The 20244-nt window shown below is 41.4% G+C and overlaps 3 protein-coding genes across 4 annotated transcripts; all 3 read right to left on the bottom strand.

Moving 5' to 3' along the window:
• Positions 1 to 2857: 2857 nt before the first annotated feature.
• Positions 2858 to 5136, bottom strand: gbx1 (gastrulation brain homeobox 1). Its single transcript, XM_084368964.1, has 2 exons — positions 4497 to 5136; positions 2858 to 3868 (listed from the first exon to the last, which is right to left on the bottom strand). The coding sequence occupies exons 1-2, from the start codon at positions 4945 to 4947 to the stop codon at positions 3354 to 3356; spliced, it is 966 nt and encodes a 321-aa protein (XP_084225090.1). The 5' UTR covers positions 4948 to 5136; the 3' UTR covers positions 2858 to 3353.
• Positions 5137 to 7050: 1914 nt separating this feature from the next.
• Positions 7051 to 12517, bottom strand: asb10 (ankyrin repeat and SOCS box containing 10). Of its 2 annotated transcripts, none has more exons than XM_084369305.1 (5): positions 12080 to 12517; positions 10683 to 10950; positions 9268 to 9772; positions 8649 to 8762; positions 7051 to 7775 (listed from the first exon to the last, which is right to left on the bottom strand). In XM_084369305.1, the coding sequence occupies exons 1-5, from the start codon at positions 12402 to 12404 to the stop codon at positions 7590 to 7592; spliced, it is 1398 nt and encodes a 465-aa protein (XP_084225431.1). In that variant the 5' UTR covers positions 12405 to 12517; the 3' UTR covers positions 7051 to 7589. The 2 variants fall into 2 exon arrangements, with proteins under 2 accessions (XP_084225431.1, XP_084225432.1); XM_084369306.1 differs by lacking the exon at positions 12080 to 12517 and adding an exon at positions 11148 to 11836.
• A 7068-nt stretch (positions 12518 to 19585) lies between these two features.
• On the bottom strand, positions 19586 to 20244 carry h2bk1 (H2B.K variant histone 1). The gene is made up of 2 exons (XM_084369809.1): positions 20033 to 20244; positions 19586 to 19931 (listed from the first exon to the last, which is right to left on the bottom strand). Exons 1-2 carry the CDS (start codon positions 20144 to 20146, stop codon positions 19695 to 19697), a joined length of 351 nt encoding a protein of 116 aa, XP_084225935.1. The 5' UTR covers positions 20147 to 20244; the 3' UTR covers positions 19586 to 19694.

A 20244-nucleotide genomic window follows, 5' to 3' on the forward strand; every position in this document is an offset into this window, starting at 1 on the left:
CCTTCACCCTTTTAACCTCTTTAACCAGTAATTGTATCCACTCTTCTCCCTCCTTCTCCTCCCCCCAAGACCTGAACATCCATTCATCAAGTTCAGCTCCATCATGTCGGACCAGTACATCCATGTTGCACCCTGCCCTCTCTGACTGCCCCAAACTCGTGTCTCCATCCTCATCTCCATCTTGCTAATCAGTGGATTTCAGCTCATCCCTTCCTCTCTCCTGCTGCCAACCTGGCTGTTTCATACCCACCATGCCATCTTTCTCTCTCTCTCTCTCTCCCTCCTTTGTCTTACATAAACGCTCTGTTCCCATCGCTCTCTCTCTCCCATTCTCCCCTTCTCTCCTTCCACTCTCTCTTCCTCTCCCCTTCCCCGTTGGCTTTTGCCTGCATTTCTCTGTTAATTTGCCTGAGAATGCATTAGCTGTAATGAAGGCTGAGGGCCGAGGGAATCCTCCAGGGTTCCATTAATCATCCCCCCTCAGACAGGCAACCTTGATTACAAGTGGCAAGAAATTCATTAGAGCTGGGCCTCTGACAACTCTTATCTCCGCCACTAGATCTGACTCATTAGGCAGCCAAATTAAAGCTATGATGGCCCTGATGAAACTCATCGCTTGTTTATCTTGTGCGATTTGATGCATCTGCCCATACATCACTGTAGCCACGACCGTCCGGACCCTCCCATGAAGTCAGGCCTCCAGTCGGCGTTGAGCAGCCTGCACTCACACAACCAGCAAGTAATGATATCCCTCTCTTCCCTCTCTCTCTCTCTCTCTCTCTCTCTCTCCAGGTGGGGAATGTGGAAATGGTTTAATGTCTTTGCTGGAGAGAACTTCTGATATTTCAATTTGTGATTCAAGGAGCAGAATGGCAGAATGATACAGATACTGTCTTCAGATGTAGCTTTAATTGAATAAGGTACATAAAGGAATAACAAATTCACTATTTATTAATTTTTGAGTGTTTTGGATAAAAAAAAAAACCTGCGAGATGTCGCTGGTGATTATTCTTTCCTGCACACACCAGCACAGAAACTCTCCTCACAGCATCCTGATAATAACCACCACCATGAACTTAGTGTCTGAGCTGTGTCATGGCTCCTCATCGTCACCTCTCCACTGTGCAGCTCATGGGCACCGAAATAGCTGTTGCACTCTGGCACGGCGTCGTGGAATTGACCGCCTATATTAGTCAGCTCTTGGACCATAATAAAACTTCCACTGCTCCCTCTCACACGATCTCATCACTCCTTGAATCCCCATCCAAGTGTCACAGTCTTGATGTATGAGGTGGACAGTGGAATAAACTTTACTACTCATGGGTTGCCCAGGTCATGATATGTCTATTTGTGCTCTGAGGTCAAAGTGAGATGTTGGAGTGTGTGCGTCCATGAGCGAGATAATAATCTGTTTCCTGCTGTATTGAAGAAGGTTTGTTAAAAACACCCTCGTCCAATATTTGGGCGAAATACTGATTAAGAAAGGGGCTGACTAATTTTATGAAATATTAACACTACTAAAATATGTGAAGAATCTCGCCCTATCATCACACTTCAACAGGTTAAGCATGGCTCGAGGCTCGAGTCTATTTTGGAAACAGTTTTTTTTTCCTGAAGTGAAATTATTCCAACATGAGCCTTTTCTGGAAACACTTCAGAGAAACCATGTATATGAAAGTTTGCATAAAACATCAAGCCTGGTTTTCCTCTTTCCTGTAACTGGATAGTGATGTGGCCAGACATTATTTTAGTTGCAGATTATTTAAAGAGTGCAGCTCTGTAATTTTTACATTGCCATGTAAGTTTCCATGTTTAGTCTGAGTGAGCAGGCAGCTGCATTTAAATTGCTGATGTCACTAAAAACAAAACTATAGGAAATGATTTAATTTATCAGGTAAAGGCTTTTATTCCTGCACAAAGCCGTCTTGTTTGGAAGTCTCTTTTACAATCGTGTTAAAACCCACCACATATTCTCCCTTTGGCTCATTCAAACCTCATTTTAATAGTTTTATTTTGTAAGAATTCTCAACAGGTATCTATATTTTTGAGTAAACATCAAATCTCTCTAGAAAATGACATTAATTAAGAAAAGCCTTGTATTCATGGTGTGATTATGCCACAGAAACATTTTCTTTTTAGCTGGATTTTAAACCTCTTATTAATTTTTGACTTCTTGCTGGGATTTCTTTTTTACATGAGAGTCAGTTTTTAATTGTTTTTACCGAAATAAAAAATGTCCATCTGTCAGGTTAGTGAGGGGCTGCCTTCTGTTAGGTTCCCTCTCTGCAGTGACTGATAGATAAGTTCATTACAGGGTGTTGAATGTCTGCAGTCTAATGAGGATCAATCAGTCCACTTGAGACAACGTGACTTCCTAAAGAGGAATCAATCACCTACCATTTACATTTAATGTTTGATGATAATAATAATAATAATAATAATAATAATAATAATAATAATTTGTGACTAAAATTCACAAATGTGTGAATGAAGCTTCGGGTTGCAACAGTTTTTAGGTGAAAGCCTGCATGGATTCAGAAATTGTGTATAAATATTATCATGAAATCGAAAATGATTTCTTCAGGATAAAAAGAAAAACGTGATGATTTTTATTTTAAATGTGTTAAATAATATAAAAACAGCCGCCTAACTGCATTCTGTGCTATGAGGGAACGCGTGTTATTCGAGATTAATCGCCATATTTAAACACTTTAGGCCACATTTCTCATTTTAGCGAAATAAAAACAACTCCTGGATGTTTTTCGCCACCATGTGAACACTGCTCCCTGCACAATAATGATTCAGTGCGGATTCCAACTTTTCGTATAAAGCGATTTATTAGGTCAATATACTTTACAGGTGTCCCTTGTTTGGTCATTATTTCCTTCACATCTTTTTTCTTTTTTATTCTTTTTTTTGCACAAATAGCTGTCAAAGGTGGATCCTACAGCCGCCAAACAAAAAAAGAAAAGAAAATGTAAAAATTCTTTACATGCAAATGTGGTCAACAAATCGTACCAAACACAAAAACGAAAAAATTCACCAAATGAGGACATGCACATAACCAACAGAACAGTTTGGCCCTACATATAAATACTTAAAAAATCTTTACAGTCTCATCTCATAGTGCCCATTTGTACCATTTTTTAACCCATTTATATTTACATATTCACAGGACAATAAATAAAAATGACAGCAATGTTGCCAAATAATTGATCTTCCTCTCTGCTCAGTCTCACCTCTCGGACAAAATAATCGAATCCTCCTTTTTGTGCTTCATGCGTTCAACAAATCAGCGGAACATAGAGTCAATGTAAGTGTTTCTTTCATCATTAGTATTTGTGGGCTTTTTTTCATGGCCTGGTCCCTTGTTCTATTTGTTGGTGCTGACTCCTCACAGCAAACCTGTTGACGTGCACCGGGATGGGGACCACAATTTTGGGATTTCTCACCGGTTCTCCTGACCGGTTGTTAACGTTGCCGGCTTTGATCCGTTTCCATTTGGCCCTGCGGTTCTGAAACCAGATCTTCACCTGCACCTCGCTCAGTTTGAGTGCGTGCGCGATCTGGGAGCGTTCAGTCAGAGAAAGGTACTTTTTACAGTGAAACTCCTTTTCAAGTTCGAGCAGCTGCTCGCTGGTAAAAGCTGTTCGTCTCCTCCGGCTCTTCCCCGCCGAGCTGCCGGTCGGTAGCGCCTCCTGCGAGCCGGTTTTTAGTTTGCTCTTCTGGGACAGGGAGCCACAGTTGTTCCCGTCCGAGAAACTTTCGTTCTCGCTGTCCGCGGAGCTGTCCTCCCGGTCGCTGCACACCGTGTCTGCCGATTTTAGGTCCAGCTTCTCGTCGTCTGAGCTGTACAGTTTGGTCTCACCTGGAAATGCGAAGAAAGAACAAACACACGTTGAGTCACTTCACGAGTCTGTGTTGCCATAAAGGGACCATTACGCAATGTCTCACGACACTACACATCAGTCATTGTCTTTTTTTTAAGGAGGCTGATGAAGTTAATAGCCAAGAAATAAGTGCTGGAAATGTTTCGCACGAGTGGAAACATTAACTGACCTCACGTTGGGCCTTACAGCTGTGAACATTGAGTTGTTCTCTAAGTTTTTACGCGTCTTGCTGCGTTTTTGGCAACTTAATTCAGGTCTGCCTACAAAATACTTCTACTTAAGTTTCATTAAAAATGTGGCTCAGCATTTATCAGTGAAGAACAATTCAGGAATAATTTCTATGACTGTTCTTTGAAATGTTTAGCTCAAATATAATCAGGTTGCATCCCCAAGAATTTTGACTATAATAAATGTTGCATTATTAATATTTCGTTGACAAAGCTGATGTAAGATGGCTTCTACTTTCAATTTGAGAGCATTTCTGACACCAAACACAACCGATCTCTATTTTAACGCGTTTTACGCACGGTGGCCACTTTTTACGCAGCAGCCTTGAGTTGTGGATTTGATAAAATATCATGGAAAAAGTAACGAGGCCCAGCTCACCTGATATTGTCTGAAAAGTTTCCGAGAAGTTGAGCAGCTCGGAGCCCTTGTCCCGGCTGTGCAGCTCCTCGGAGTGCGGACTCTCCTGCCTCCTCGCTCCGGGATCGGCGGCGCTCAGACGGGGACCCGGGAGCTCTTGTGGCGGGTAGAAACTGTCCGGTGGGTCGGAGAAACTCGGCATCGTCGTGGTGAGCGCCACCATGGACGGCACCCCCTGTCCCAAACTGGCACAGAACGTGTTCGTGAGGCGTCCCGCAAAAGAAGCCAAAGGTGCGAGTGGAGGTATACCAGACGATAAAGGCGAGTGGGATAAAGCTTGTGGGATAACCAAAGGTCTGTACGGCATGAACATGGGGTAGCCCGTGTAGAGCAGGTGTCCCGGTCTGGGCTGAGGGGTCCCTATGAGGGAATCGATTGAGAACGCCGTCCCCTGGCCGCCTGGTCGCTGCATCTTCGCAGGCAAACACTTTTATTTTGGTGGAAACTTGGAAAGCAGGTGTCCTCTCTCCTCTCCTCTCCTCTCCTCCTTTCGAGCGACGCGCAAAAAACTTTCAGTGCAAAGGCGACTTGGCGAATTGAAAGTAGATCCTCTGCCTCTGCGTTGTCATCCCGCGCTGGAGTGGACGTTTCTCCGGATCTCTTCCCCTCTATAAGCGTCAGTCAGCCGGGTCGCTTTGTTGTGTGCCCCGCCGCTACCTTTTCCCTCTTATTTGTCACACACTGAGACATAAACACACGCTCTCTCTATCTATCTACCTCTCCCCTCCTCTGCAACTCCTCCCTCCGTGCGCCGTGTGTGTGTGCGCGCAGAGAGAGAGAGGGAGAGGGAGAGGGCGAGAGCGCATTGGTTATCATCTGCAATACAAGAGGAATGAAAAGGGGGTGTTTCCCTGGGGGCTCATCCATCTTCCTCAAATTACGCTTCATTTCCTTATTCAGCCTCTGACTTTTTGGCCGTCTTGAGAGGCGGTAGTTTCCCAGTGGAGACCAAATAGACGGGTCGCACCCCCGCCTCCCCCCCCCTCTCCAAGCCCTCCTCCCCTTTTGCCAGGTTCACCATTGACTGCAAAACGGTGTGAGAGACTGCTCCAGTCCTTCCCCTTCTATAATCGTTGACCACACCAACCCAATCAGCTATTATTAATTTTGATTGATGATAAGTAATTACTCTGGATGCAAGGGACAGCGTAAAACAACGGTGGCTTTTGTTGGAATATTGGGGCCGATGGGCATCAGAGTCAGGAGGGAGGAGGAGAGGCAGATGTTTCTGCGCTCTCCGTCCCATTCAGCGCGGCCAAAAACAAAGCGGGGAAAGAAGTGCCGCAACAATTGTTCCCCGGAGAGAGATCCTCTGCGCGAAATTGGAGTCAGATAAAAGACGTTTGCTCCGAGGTCAACAGCAGACACATAGTGGCCAAAGTCAAATATGTTTGAACTCGAGGGAATTGATTTAAAAAGATCTGAATAATAAACTTTAACGTCAATGCCTGAAAGGTTTTTTTTAAATATATAAATTAAATGACGCACACTTTTTTTTTTTCTTTTGCTCTGCGCTTTTGGAGCTGTAATTCATCCCTGATCAAAAATGCATGAGAAGATGAAAAAAAAAAAAAAAATCACTGTTCTCTTTCTTTAAGCACTGGTTTAATCGCAGATCATTTCACCTTTTAAATGGCAATGGGAACTGATGATGATTAGCCCTATTGAGTCCTGGGTGCCCGGGCTCTCCAACTGGTCGTCTGATTGCAAGAGGACATAAACATATCACCACCGACTCTGATTAGCAGTGGAGGGCCAGGCCAGGCTAATTCTTATAATTGCATGTGACTTCAGCAGCACCTCTCTTTGATCTATTGAAACCATTTGTCCTCTCCTCTCTGTCTCTGCTCATGTTACACAGCTCCTTCATACACTCTCTGTTTGAAAAATCAACGAATCTTGGGAGTTTACATTCTCACAGCATGGATCTATTTTATTTTATGGCTTTGTTTTATATAAAAGTCTAAATGCAGGCCTCATAAAAAATGTCTAGCAACACAGTGCATGTTTTAATTGTCACAAGAGGTGATTAAAAAAATGTCACTGCTGTCTTTCTTTTTTTCAATACAATGTGAAATGAATAAATACGTCTGCAGATCATTTTAACTTATATAACTTTTTTTTCCAGAAATGACTGAGCTCCTTTGGCTCGTTGTGTCAAAGCTTGTCGTTCATTCTGAATCAGATGACCGAGTTAAAGGTGAATAATGTCATCGGAATGTTTTTGATTAAAGCACAAATACCAATGTGTTCAACGTGATTTAATGTAGTTGCCATTTGATTTTTCTGCTTATCTTTGTAAATAATAATAATTAAAAAAATCAGATTTCTGAAATGTTGTTTCTTTTTTATATAGTTTATTTTATGCTTTCTTTTTTAAAAAAAATATGTTGCCATTATTTTTCTTATTCTATCAGACTACAAGCAAAAACATCAGAGAGAGAAATAAAAAGAGAAGATGCAAGAAAACAGGAAATAACTCAAAAGAAAGTCTAGATTTCATAGCCATGGTGGGTTGTTTTATTTTATATCAAGCATATTTTCTGATACAAAACGCCTAATTACAATCACATCGCTGGGAATACTTATTTATGCAAATATTTTATGTCAGTCCTCAGTGTGCAACACATCCTCACCCTGAGCATTAACATCAAACTACAATGAAAATCATCATGTATAAAAATACGAGCATCTGAGCATCTTTACTATCAAGTGCAGAAGTAAAAAAAATAATAATAATAACGTGAATATACAACAAATAGTATATAAAACACACAATAAAATACCTGTTATTATTCTTTATCAACTCTAGTCTATAGCTCCCTCTTGTGGTGAAACGTCAAACATGTGCTGAAAAGATTGATCCGGAATCAAAGTGTCAGAGAACAAGCAGCTGATTCTTCCTCATCAGAAGCTTATTTAAAAATATGAAGAGAGCTATGTGCTACAGTTGATTTCACTATTTTAATCATGATCTGAGCTGTTATTATATTATGAACAGCCGCTCCTTTCTCACACAGTTAGCAGCATTCAATCTCCACACAAACATCCATCTCAGTGGATGTAACCTCTGTACTCCAGCAGCAGGTAGTTCTTGATGAAGGTGGGCAGACCCAGTTGAGGGACCACCTTGTGTACGCGGCCCTCCAGGAAGGTCCTGAGCTTGCAGCGTGCCAAGTGCTGCAGGGAGCGAGGAGTCATCGCCAGAGAGAAGATCGACTCGTAGAACTGTTTGTGCTCCTGGGTGGATAAAAGCACAGATAAACATGAGATCAGAGATTTGTCTCACTTCACAGCCAATCATAGTGGTGTTCTGACATCAATAAGCAGTAATAATTAAATAAACATCATGTAAGTAATTAAATATACTATTAGCTATGGCCTGCTGTAGATATTATCCACTTACAAATACTGAATATTGCCCAGGACAGCTTTAAACATCCTGCACAATATGCAAAAGACATTACATCTTTTTGTACATTTTAATTTATTCATATAATCATCATAGTGTTTTTGTAAATTGATTCTGTTTTTAAAGGCCACATCTCAGAGTTTCTTCTACTACTCAATACATGTGGTGGGTCACCACAAGTTTAAGAGCTGTTAAACTATCAAAATTAAATCAATCAGCATTGATTTTAGTGGAGTTTTTATGACAGGGCTGTTCAAAGTGGGGCATGTGGTACCATAACGGAAAAAAAAAAAAAATTCCTTTTTTTTTTTGGAGGTAAAAATGCTCTTTAAATTTGTAGTTAATGATTATTTTTTATAATCAGAGGGCAGAGTGACTCTGTGTGCAAGAATTCAAAGGAACTTGGGATCCTAATGCCATTTTTTTAGCTTAACACACAATACAGTACAATAGGTGTTTGCCATTTTTGGCCCTCCAAGGGAAGAAATATCAATCATCCCTGTTCTATGTTCTTGCTGATGTCCAGACAATGTGCCCTAAACATGCTACTGTAGATCTGGCCATGAAAACACCCTATAGAAATTAAAGAAGAGAGAGAAGATGAAGAAATAAAATATTTGGCACAATAAAAAAAATCATTTATCATAAAACACCCACAGTGGTTGAACCATAATCATAATTCCATTATTTAATGAGCTTGCCTTGAACACCTCCGGTGACACAGATTCCACCCAGGTGTCTGTGACTTTGAGGTGACTGTAGGCGTTCAGAAGAACCTCGATGGTGCGTGGAGACGCAGAGCAGTGCTTCATAACCTAAAAGAAACGCCACAACACCGAGCAAAGAGACAGCATCCATATAATCATCATCTAAGTTCGTGAGCGAGCTTGTGACTGCATAGAACTGAAGAAATAAAGTAATTAAACACTTGTGAAATGAACAGATTGGTCTTCCCTCCAGGGGTTTAACTGGAAATTATGCAATTAGTGCTAATTAATCTCCTATTAACACTTGCCTAATTAGGAACCAGGCATTTTGTCTAGTGCACGTGGGTTCACTGATAGTTGTAGTCTGTTTCCCGCAGAGAGTGCAACACTTCATGTTGTGTCATGAAATGGGAATGATGTGAATGTGAAGTTGTGAAGTCTGGAAGGAACAGTTTAGTGTTTCAAGACTCTTTTAAAGGTGTTACATGTGCAGCACTTGCTAATTACCCAGAATGAGCCACCTTGATGAATAATTGGTTCATACTGCAAATACAATATACTAGAAACCAATCTGCAATGCTTTATCCAGTCTGAAATGCATTTGATTTCCTACCATGGGCAGAGCTCCAGGCCACACCCGGATAGAACCATGGTTGAGCAGAGCGCGGACAATCCTCTCGGGCTGATGGGAAATCTTGTAGCACACCACCTTCAGGATGTTGTGCATGGGAGCTTCACCGCCGTAGTCCATGTCGTTAACGGGGGCACCGTTAGCCAGCAGCAGATCCACTATGTCTGAATTTGCATTCTTACAGGCCATGTGCAGAGGACTGTTTCTGTCCTGGTCCGTTGTGTGGACGTCGGCCCCCGCCCCCAGGAGGATCTGGCACGTCTTGAAGTAACGCTGAAGCTCCTGCAGCTCCTGGCGTTGGGAACAAGCAGCGTTCAGGGGTGTGAGACCCTCATTGTTCTGTCTGTCCACAGCAGCTCCGTAGCGCAGATAGAGCTCAGCGTGGTCGGGGAGGCCGTTCCTGGCCGCCACATGTAAGGGAGTGTCATCTTCATCGGTAGAGCGACCGTTGATTGCTGCACCGTACTGAAGGAGACACTTGGCACATCTGCAGAATTAAAGAAGCTTAATTTGTACTGAAGTTGTTATGTATTTGTCATTTAAAACTTTTTTGCTTTAACATATCAACATGATGTAATTACTGACTGCACACTGTAATGGCTGTAGAAAAATTACACCATCCCTGTATAGATTTGTTCCCTATAAACCTTGTTTTCCCAATTATTTCTGAAATTACAAAGTAGCTATATGATCAGATCAGCGCTTCTTGGTCAAATTTAGATTCTTACAGTTGTTTTTTTCTTTGGATGGTAGCCAGGCTGCTAACGCTGCGTTTGCGCCAACAGTAATACCGCAGGGAAACGCTAAGAGACGTAAAGTTAAAAAATAGTTTGACACCCTTACTTTCATAAAAGGGGATATTATAATACTAATTTTCTTACAAGATCGTGAATTTGTGAAAGTTTAGGGTGGGTACTTAGTTTTTCAAGTGGGTTTAATCAATTTCTATTCTGACCGCTGTATTATAAGCAGCGCTTTTAGCTGTCCATTACCTTCTCTGGCTGCTCGCTAGTTTCAAAGCACTCTCAACAGGAGGTGCTGGTGTACACAATCCTTCTCTTACAAAAGTTCAGTTCATTAGCAATAAATACACCCTTGCTCTTTTCAATTCAAGTCAAGGACGGCTAAGGTTAGAACATTTAGAAAAAGTTTAGAGTAAAGTAAGAGTAAAATTATGGTATAACTGGCATAACTGATTGAATTCACTTGACTTGTCGATTGTGCTCTTGTGCTACTTTTACACAAGCAAAATGTTTTAGCATTTACCCACAGTGGCTGCTAAATATCAAGTCATGAGCCATTTTTCAAATTAGCTGAGCTATTCTACAATCTCTCTAAATACCCTTTGGAAACTCCTGCGTTACATGAAGCACTTCATGCACTTCTGATCTACTCACTCTAGGGATTCAGGGCTTGTGCAAATGTGCAAAGGCATAAGGCCCTCTTCGGAGACAGCGTTGGCATCAGCGCCGTGCATGAGCAGCAGCTTGGTACACTCTGGCTGGCAGTTTTCACAGGACTCGTGCAGGGCGGTGTTGCCTCCAGGTGCCAGGTCTACATTGGCCCCACGCTGCAGCAGGAGCCTCAGGCAGTCCGTGAAGCCTCGGCCGGCTGTGATGTGAAGCGGTGTGGTCAGCTCCTGCTCATAACTCAGTGACCACAGTCCTGCCAGCAGGGGAGCACATTTGGCAGAATGTCAACTTTGAGCTCGACCCTTAGGATCATAAAAAAACACTTTTCAAAGCACAAGTGGTTGCATGACTCTTCCTAATACTCAATAACACTCGTTAAAACACCCTGATACCCCGATGAAAAGTAAGACCATAACTTTTAGAAAAGAATCAAAGTTCTGATAAACCTACGCAGGCATCTGTAGTTAAATCTGAAGTTCTTCCATTCCTCTACGTTGCTGGTGTCATAAATGGCATCAATAAGGTAGTCGTACTCGTCGTCCACCACGATGCTGAGAATCGTTAGCTCATCACCAACAAGTAGAGCGTTCCAAAACTGCAGGACACAACCTGTGGCTTTGGCTGTGGCGATCACGTCCTGGCGGTACGTCTTTGGTTTGCGCCATTTAATCTTAGGTGCTACATAAGCCATACTGGAGCTAACTAGATTTTTTGTTTTAAAGTTTTATGAAAGGGTGGTTTCTCCTGAAGGAAATAAGCACTTATGTAGGTTGTTTGTGTAGACAGTTCTATTTCAGGGCGGTGTGATGTGATATTTTGGGTGACCTGGGGAACTTCGCCAGCGCAGTGTCGGGAGCCAATGACTGTGTGACATGTCACCTGCCCACTGATTCAGCAAATCCACTAAGTCAATGGACAGTGCTTTGTTGCATTCAGTAAACTTAGAGAAAGAATAACAGAATGATTTTCCAGGTCATCAACAAGCCAAAACTGACTCAAAATGTTAGTCTTCTACTAAATAAAAATGCAAAGTGCTTATTTTGTCTTCAGTGAGAGGCCACATTGAATCCAGAGTATGTGGAGGACATATGATGGCCTCTATAAATACTGCCACGTGCTCTGTTTCTATAAATACTGAGTCACTGTGTCTTTAAACACATGTACCAGTTACATACTCCTCATAAATTAACATAAATTTAAAACAGTGATTTACTTTCTCTTTTACAGACACACAGGTAATTTTTGCCTCTTCTGTTAAATAAAAGGTACTTTTAAAGGCCTTAATTTTTTATGCTAATCACCAGGAAATTAAATAAAGCTACATAGCTGTGTAAAATGATATGAATTCCTGAATTAATTCCTAATGAAGACAGCTCTCCTACCGTCCCCTGTGGCGACCCAGCGCATGTCCCCTCCTTGTGGCTCAATGATGAAGCTTGCAATGGACCCTTTGGGAAAGAGGCGCTGCAGGGCCTCCAGGTCTCCTGTATACAGGGCGTTGTGGACGACCAGATCATGGCAGACAGCTGCTGGCAGGGCAGTGCTGGACCTCAATGGTGCCCTGTCCCTGGCCTCCTTCTTCAGCATATAGCTATTGAGGTGTTGGGAGGCCAACAGCCTCTTGTACTTGTATCTCTCCAGCATGTCCTCATCACGCTCAAGAGAGCGTAAGGCCGTGGATGTGAAGACAAAGCTGCCTCGTGACATGCTGAATGGCTTGCCTCTCGAGGAGAAAAGTGGTTGCGTGAGATGTGTATGATTAAGCGAGGGAGATGTCTAAGAGGGCCTGTCTCTCTGTTTCTGTTTTTGTTTGCCTCTCTCTGGCTAATGTCCACTATGTGCCTGCCGGCTGTTCACAGGGTTGGTTCACAGAGTTGTTTTGATATTCGGTATGAGACCCTCCCTGCAGTGTGACAAGTAATGCTATTTTTATGTCTCACATGCAGCCACTCGAGCCTCCCCTGTTTGCCTTTAGCAAAGTCACAGTCGTGAAGTGTCTCTGTCAGGCTGCACGAATCAAATGAGTTGAATAAACTCATGTAGCAACAATACATGTTGTTATTGGGCTGATGGAACATGTTTTTTGTTTGTTTTTTTAAATACACAGTATCTTATTAGACTAAATGTCCTTAAAAAATATATGTAGCTTTATATTTACAAATTTTAAGGTTCAGCACATACAAGTAATACTCATTCCAGAGTATATTGTGTTTCCATCTCTTCTACTCTAGAAAGTGTTGGGCAAGATTAGTGTAAGTAAAGGGTCAAGTCATTGGATTTTAAACCTTTAACATTAACATTCTCAGCAGGGATTTCACTGTAAAACTCAAGAATAAGTTAAAAAGCAACAGCTGACTTAAAGGTCAATTGTGAAGGATTTAGTGGTGAGGTTGCAGATCGAAAAGAACAAAATACCCTTCACCTCACCCTACCCTACACTAAAAAGCATGACTGTAAATAATGATGACAGCTCCCCAAGAGAGAAGCCAAAACATGCTGATCGCCCCCTGGTGGTTAGCTACAGTATAGGTCATAAGTACATCCTCCTTCATGTTGGCCAAACTAAAAACTCGTAGTGCACACCAAACAAATATTCCCAAATATGATTTCTGTAATTTTCATACAGCAGCAAAGGAGGAAGTCAGGTGAAAGTAAAGAGCGATTACTCCACTTAGGGAGGAGGTTGGGGACAGATCAATGAGCCAAACCAGCACAGGACTTTCACCAAGGTGGACGTTGTTCATGTCACATGTGAAACTTTACGTCTAAATCTAACCAAACAGTGAGCTTACAACGAAGGTCTGGTATGTCTGACGCTGGTATGGTACGTTGTTTTGGGAACAGTGTTCTTTTAGGAGTGAATGGCAGTGTACCTACTCAGTTAGTTAGGTATGAGGATTTGTTGGTCATCTTTGGTAGTTCTTATCAGATTGATGTATCTTCTCTAATTGACAGCCCTGCTCGTGGCTGAGTCGGGCAAGTGTATCGGCTGGAACTCGATACCGTGGCTTGATCACTACTGCGCAGGCTCTGGCTCCAAACGATGTCACCAACGCAAGATGTATCGTGACTTGTATCCGGGATATTTTGGCTTCATTTTTGTGTCGTGGGAGGAAGAGGACAAGCGTTGTCCATTTTTATGCACTTTTTTACATCTCTAGAGCCAGTGTTTGGTTTGTCTGTTCTGGGCTACTGTAGAAACGTGGTGGTGCAACATGGTGAACTCCATAAGTTATTGGAAACATAATTATAAATATCTTCTATTTCTGCCAATAGATCTTCCTAAACCCCACTAAATCCTACACGCTGGACCTTTAAACATTTCAACAACTTTTAAGGTCAAATTTTGTCTCGACTTTTTCCTAAGAGGAAGAGCAAATAAGAATGCGCTATTTGTAGGCCCCTGTGAGTGTGTGTTTGCAAAATGTCTTTTTCAGCTCAGTATTTTTTTTTTTTATTCAAGAGCCTTAATGGATTTTATGTATCCACATGGCTCCCTCCATTAGAACATTAGGCTGAATGACTGGCAACCGCTGTGTCACTCTGCCCCACGTGTAGTGTTCTGATGGCGGAGGGGACGGCGCATAATTAAGCCTGCTAAGCCTACTCGCTAAGCTTCTGACAAACATCTCTTTTGACTGATGGACCGCCATTTTCCAGAGCTAGTGGAAATTTCACTGATCCCATCTCCAAACTCCCGAGACACTAAGAACAGGTTCTCATGGTGAGCGAGGATGGCTCAGAATTACCTATGAGTCTTTTGATACTGATTGACTTAAGCTCTGAGATCACCACGTGCCAAAATTTGCCGTATTATACATATTTTAATGTATGTTTACCCACGTCTGTGTTGGAGTCTATCAAGATGCACGTAAGCTCTGTGGAAAACACGGTGTGCACCACAGGTGAAGAAATACATGATATACGCGGGGAGGTCTTACCTTCTCTCCCATTTGAAAACAGAAGCATCGCTGCATCTCATCTATACCTTAACGACTGTTCTGGTATGGAAATCAAGGTCATTTATTTTATGTTACAGTTTGGTAATAGATGCCACATTAAACTGAAGGCGAGTAAGAGTTTCAACTTTGAAAACACACATTACCAGAGAGAGACTAGGAATATTGTTTTTGCGGCTGGAGTACATCCTTTTAAATGATATACATAATGAGTTTATAATATGCATCTGGGCTACCTCCTCTCTACTTTGATGTCTTCCAAATGGCCCGGGTGTCATCAGCAAAACATGTAGGCACTTTCCCGCCTCATTGACTCCCAAATGTATTTTAAATATCATTCCTGGTAACGCAATTATTTAAAACGCTGAACTAAACACTTACTAATGGGGAAAAAGACAGCGACTTCGATAAATTCATTTCTCAAATGGTGGGCATTCATGTTTCTTTTTTTTCTTTTTCTTTTTTTTCTCTGTGAAGCGGAGGCAACTCTGATGGCAACAAAAAAACATCAGCAGTAGTAACACCCCCTGCCCTCACAGCCCCCCGTGGACATATTAAATCTTTGGTTTCCTCACATTACCCACCAGTAGCTGTCTCTCTGAGGTTTTCTGCATTGTGGTCAGCTGCCTTCCTCTCCCAAGGCGGTGAGAGGCTGGACATCAGCAACAGCCCTGATGAGAGTGAGGCACTTCATTTATGCAATCATAGGCAATTAGTTCCCTCTGATTATGTGCCTCTTAATGCTGTTTTGAGTACTGTGGCACACAGTAATACAGAAAGAGATTAAACTATAGCCCTCCCTCCACACTGAGCAGTCATTTAATATACTGAGAACATAATGAAATGTACACAGTAATTACAGTAATATTAAATGCTAATGGGTTTGCAATTGGATCTGTTGTTAGTTTAAGACGGAGTCTAGTGCACCCAAAGAAAGTCTAAGTTTAGAGAGTGCCTCACCACGACATCAGAGCACTCAATTATCCATCAGGTGTTTCTTATTTTAATGATTTATGTGATACTTATTGTTATTCCTATCAGAGGAAGTCAGATCCTGTCTGGTATATTCTGTAGAGCAATTAATATGCAATTTACATATTTCAGTTCACATGTCGGGAGTTAAAGAGAAACAGGGTCTGAAGTTTGGCGGAATAACTGTGAGGTCACCATGGAAACATGATAATGAGTTTGCTTAATTGGCTAGCTACACTATCTAAAGGGAAGCTAGTCGCTGCATTTATGGAGTCGTCTCATTCTGATTTACATCTTGGGTTATTGTAATTTTCTAAATATCATATTGACTCTGACGCTCCATACGAACACATTAAGGCAGACGCACACACTCTGCTCTTAGTCTTTGATGCCATTAAAAGACCTTTGATAGCCAATCAACACTAGTTTACGTCCATATATATGGCTCATCGGAGTCAACAATAGGGCTAAGAAAAAGGTGCCCCGTTTGCAAACCTCCCCCAGGTTTCATCACGATGCTCGAGATGTTGGTGGAGAACCTAAATGAATTTATAGAGCCTTGAATTGAACAGTAGCTCCAAACTATTCTGTGGAAGCATGATTACTTTTTCTGTACTCTTTCGACTCTGAGCCCACTACCTATAATGTATTGTATGGGTCTTTGCAGATTCCAATTGTCTCTCAATGCACTGATCACCACGCAAATAGCCCTCTGTTTCATCATGACAATTGAGAGGTTCATATTTCAACCTAATAGTCCTGTATAACTTTAACCATCTATCACAACCTCATTTCATTGCGGTTGCAGTTAATACGCGCTTCCCTGCCAAGTGGAACATTTTCTAATGATGCACTCTCACACGAAAACAAGGCAAGCCAGCCCGTGCTCTGCATCACTCACTAATGCACCCATCCATAATGTGTTCATAGCAGTCTGCCTAAAGGAGGCAGCGATGACTACCGCTTGGCATGGGCATGAGAGGGGATATGGGAACGGGTGCAAGATACAAAACCTAAATGGCTATGATAATCATGAACAAAGTCACTGCCATCAGAGACTGTATCACCCTCATAATAACATCTGTAGATTTCATATCATTACCAAGAATGCTGGGAAACATCTAAAATGGATATCTCAACAATAACAGTCAGTGGTGGGAGTCACATCCAAGTGCATTATTAAAGTGAGCCCGGCTTAGTAGGATGTTGACAAGGGTCGCCTAATAGGTGTATGTAAAGCCTGATGTAAACACCATTCTAATTAGAGAGACCTTTATCAGTTCCTCCATTTTATGCAGATTGGACTGGTGCAAACGCAAGTGTGATTATCCTGTAATCAAGTACTATTCAGTTGACAGTGTCGTCTTTTAAGAACCTGATTAGAATACATAACAAGCATACAATGTTGCATTATCTCCTCTGTCAGTTTATAAATATGTCCATTTTTAAAGCTAACTGAATAATGGATCTTGTCAGGGTTTGGATGAATGCATCAGAGGTGATAAAGATCACTTTTAAAAAAGAACACTGTGTCAGTATATTTTGAAATAAAAATAAAACAGTTTGGACCTTTCATGTATTTGTCGCTTTACAAGGGAGATGAAGGATGGTTATAGGTCACCTGTTTTTCACAAACATAAAAAACAAACTTTGAAAGCTATTTTACTGCTGTTTTTAAGACGTTTCTAGATCCCATTGCACAAAGAAAATCTGTGCAATGGCGTCAATTTGTGTTGAAAAGTGGTGGGGACGTAAGGGCTGAGATAATATCACTGACACCCGACAGTAGGAACAGAAAACACGTCACAAGTAATGTTAAAATATAAGCTGGGTTGGCACATTTTTAAAATGATACAGTTCAAGGATTTTTCAGGAGCAAATTATTTCAAAATTAAGGGACAATAATTTATATTCAAAGATATTCACATATACCAGTTTCGAGGGCGTTACTGTGCTGAAAAGATGTAGGAACACAAGGCCTCAGATAGAAAAAATAAATAAAATAAGTGGTCTTCAACATGTGATTTTAGGCAATGTAATAATGTGGGGGAAAAATGCTTAATGGCACATCAAAATGAATGTAATCTCATTTGTTAGTTAACATTTCTTTGTGCAAGCACATTTTTAACTAATTATGCTTATGTCCCTAACTTCCCCAGTGTAAACAACAGCTTTGATTATGTGATTTCTTTTACTAATTTCTGATGGTTGTTTTGGCTGTTTTGTTGAGCAAAGCACAGATAATATTCTTTCTCATGTTGTAAAACACATTACCAATAATTTATCGTAAATAATAATAATATTTCAAGTGTATTTATCTATGTTCATATTTTATTAAATATAATCTATCATACAGTTTTTCCAATTTAGCAAGAAATTCCCAGGAAATCTTACTTCCGGTCGCCATCTTTGTTTCAACAAACGTTGAAACGTCAATATCAAGTTGTCCTTTTGTTTTTAATGTGAAGTTGCTGCGGCAGGCGGGATATTTGTTTTGTCTCAGCCAGATGGAAACTTTGAGGAATTTTGAGATGTCTTCAAAAACATAGGTAAGTGTCCTCAAACTATGTTTTTTTTTTTTTTTGTTCCAAAATTTGACGTGTCAACACAAATGCTAGCGTTAGCCTTACCTGTAATAATCACTGAAGTGGGACGACGATGTCCTGCTAGCAAGAAGGCTAGCTGTAAGCATGCTAGCTGTAGCCACTGATTTGCCATGACACAAGAGGCTTGTACAAGTAGTGGTCGTATCAGTGGACTCTCAAAGCTTCCTCATCAGGTTTAAGAGGTCTCTGATTAGGGGAAATATTGAATTAAGGAGAGAAAATGCTAAAACCAAGTAGAGATTATGTGACTTGCTGTTAGTTATAGCTTTGTTAGTTTCTATGTTAGCTTAGGTTTGTTATCAATCTTTCAGGTCGCAGTAACCTGACTAATACCACATCTGTCATGGCTGCTGCACTGAGTGCATCCCTGTCTATTTCTGTTAAGTCAGGAGACACAGGTGCCTTTGGATTGGTAGGAGGGTATGGTGATGAAGCGCAGATGTGGATTCAAAACAAAGTGTGTGATCACTGTGTTTTCTGTAATCAGAAATAATATTTAATATTTTAATATCTGGTTTATTGTGATCAGTATCCATTAGGCGATAAAATATGTAGGCCACTGACTAAAGAGTCACATTGTTATCCGCTGTCACACTGTTATGCTGACAATGTGGGGTTAGCTGTTGTCTTAAAATAATTACCATGATAGGGACATAACTGACATCCCTGATTAGAGACACAATTTAATTTCCTTTTATGTATCTTTCAAAAACCCCTGTGCAAGTGTTCAGACTGTCAAGCATAATCTGAGAGCTAATTATTATCTAATAATAGTGCTGTGCAAATAAATAAGAAGGGCTGAACAAAACCAAAATATGAATATTGCAACGTGGCCAATGCAATATCCCGATCACAAGAAGCAGCAAAAACAGGTGACGGGAAGATGTGGGAAAACATGTCTGTTTGGTACTGACCCCAACAAATGTCACATCATGATTAAATTTTTTTTTCTCCAGTGAAAATGAAAATTGTGAGGCAAAAATGACCATTCCTACTAGTCCTATTACTACAAAATAATCACAATCCGATTTTCTATATCTTGCACCCCTATTGGGTGTTAAAGATAAATGCAGCATGATACGGATCTCGTGCCTGTGCTTTATTATAACAGTGTACAGTTGATTTGATCAAATTTAGAGCTGCAATGCACAAAAAACTTGCATTAACCATAGCTGACAGATCCCCTGTATGCATGTCATAATCTCGTTTATACGTCTGTTTATCAAAAAGACAATGCTTTGAGTCAATGTGGCTGCATTACAGTTGTGCAATTACCCCATCTAGTGGTTAATACGACATGTTACAGCTTCCCCCCCCTCATTAAATTGAGAAAAAAAAGGGAATCAAAACATGGAACCAAAAAACATAATCTTTATGCACTTAAAGAAATCAAGAAATCAACCAGCTTACAAAGCTACTCATGCACATTTGTCCTAACAGTCCGGAGTGCGTTGAAGTCTTCATTTGGAGCTGGTGTACTTTGTGACCGCCTTGGTGCCCTCGGACACGGCGTGTTTGGCCAGCTCCCCGGGCAGCAGCAGCCTCACCGCGGTCTGCACCTCTCTGCTGGTGATGGTGGAGCGCTTGTTGTACTGAGCCAGCCGGGACGCCTCCGTGGCGATCCTCTCAAACAGGTCGTTCACGAAGGAGTTCATGATGCTCATGGCTCTGCTTGAAATCCCCGTGTCCGGATGGACCTTTGTGAAGGAAGAGGAGGAGGGAAATGGCTGGTGGTTAATTGTAAGACAGGAAAACCGAAGCAGTTCAAGCCTCTTCTTCTTTTTTTGTTGTCACCCACCTGTTTCAAAACTTTATAGATGTACATCGCGTAAGTCTCTCTCCTTTTAGCCTTTCTTTTCGCCTTTTTCTCACTCGAACTCTTTCCTTTCTTTTTAGATATGTCGTTGGTCATTTTTGCAACTGTGTTAAATGTGTGAACTTTGACAAAGTTGCTTTCGTCAGATGCTTTATCGTGTAAGTATAGGAATAACTATCCCAGTTTTCTGGCTC

The sequence above is a fragment of the Pagrus pagrus genome, assembly GCF_965226575.1.
Source record: "Pagrus pagrus genome assembly, chromosome: 12".
Lineage (NCBI taxonomy): Eukaryota > Metazoa > Chordata > Actinopteri > Spariformes > Sparidae > Pagrus > Pagrus pagrus.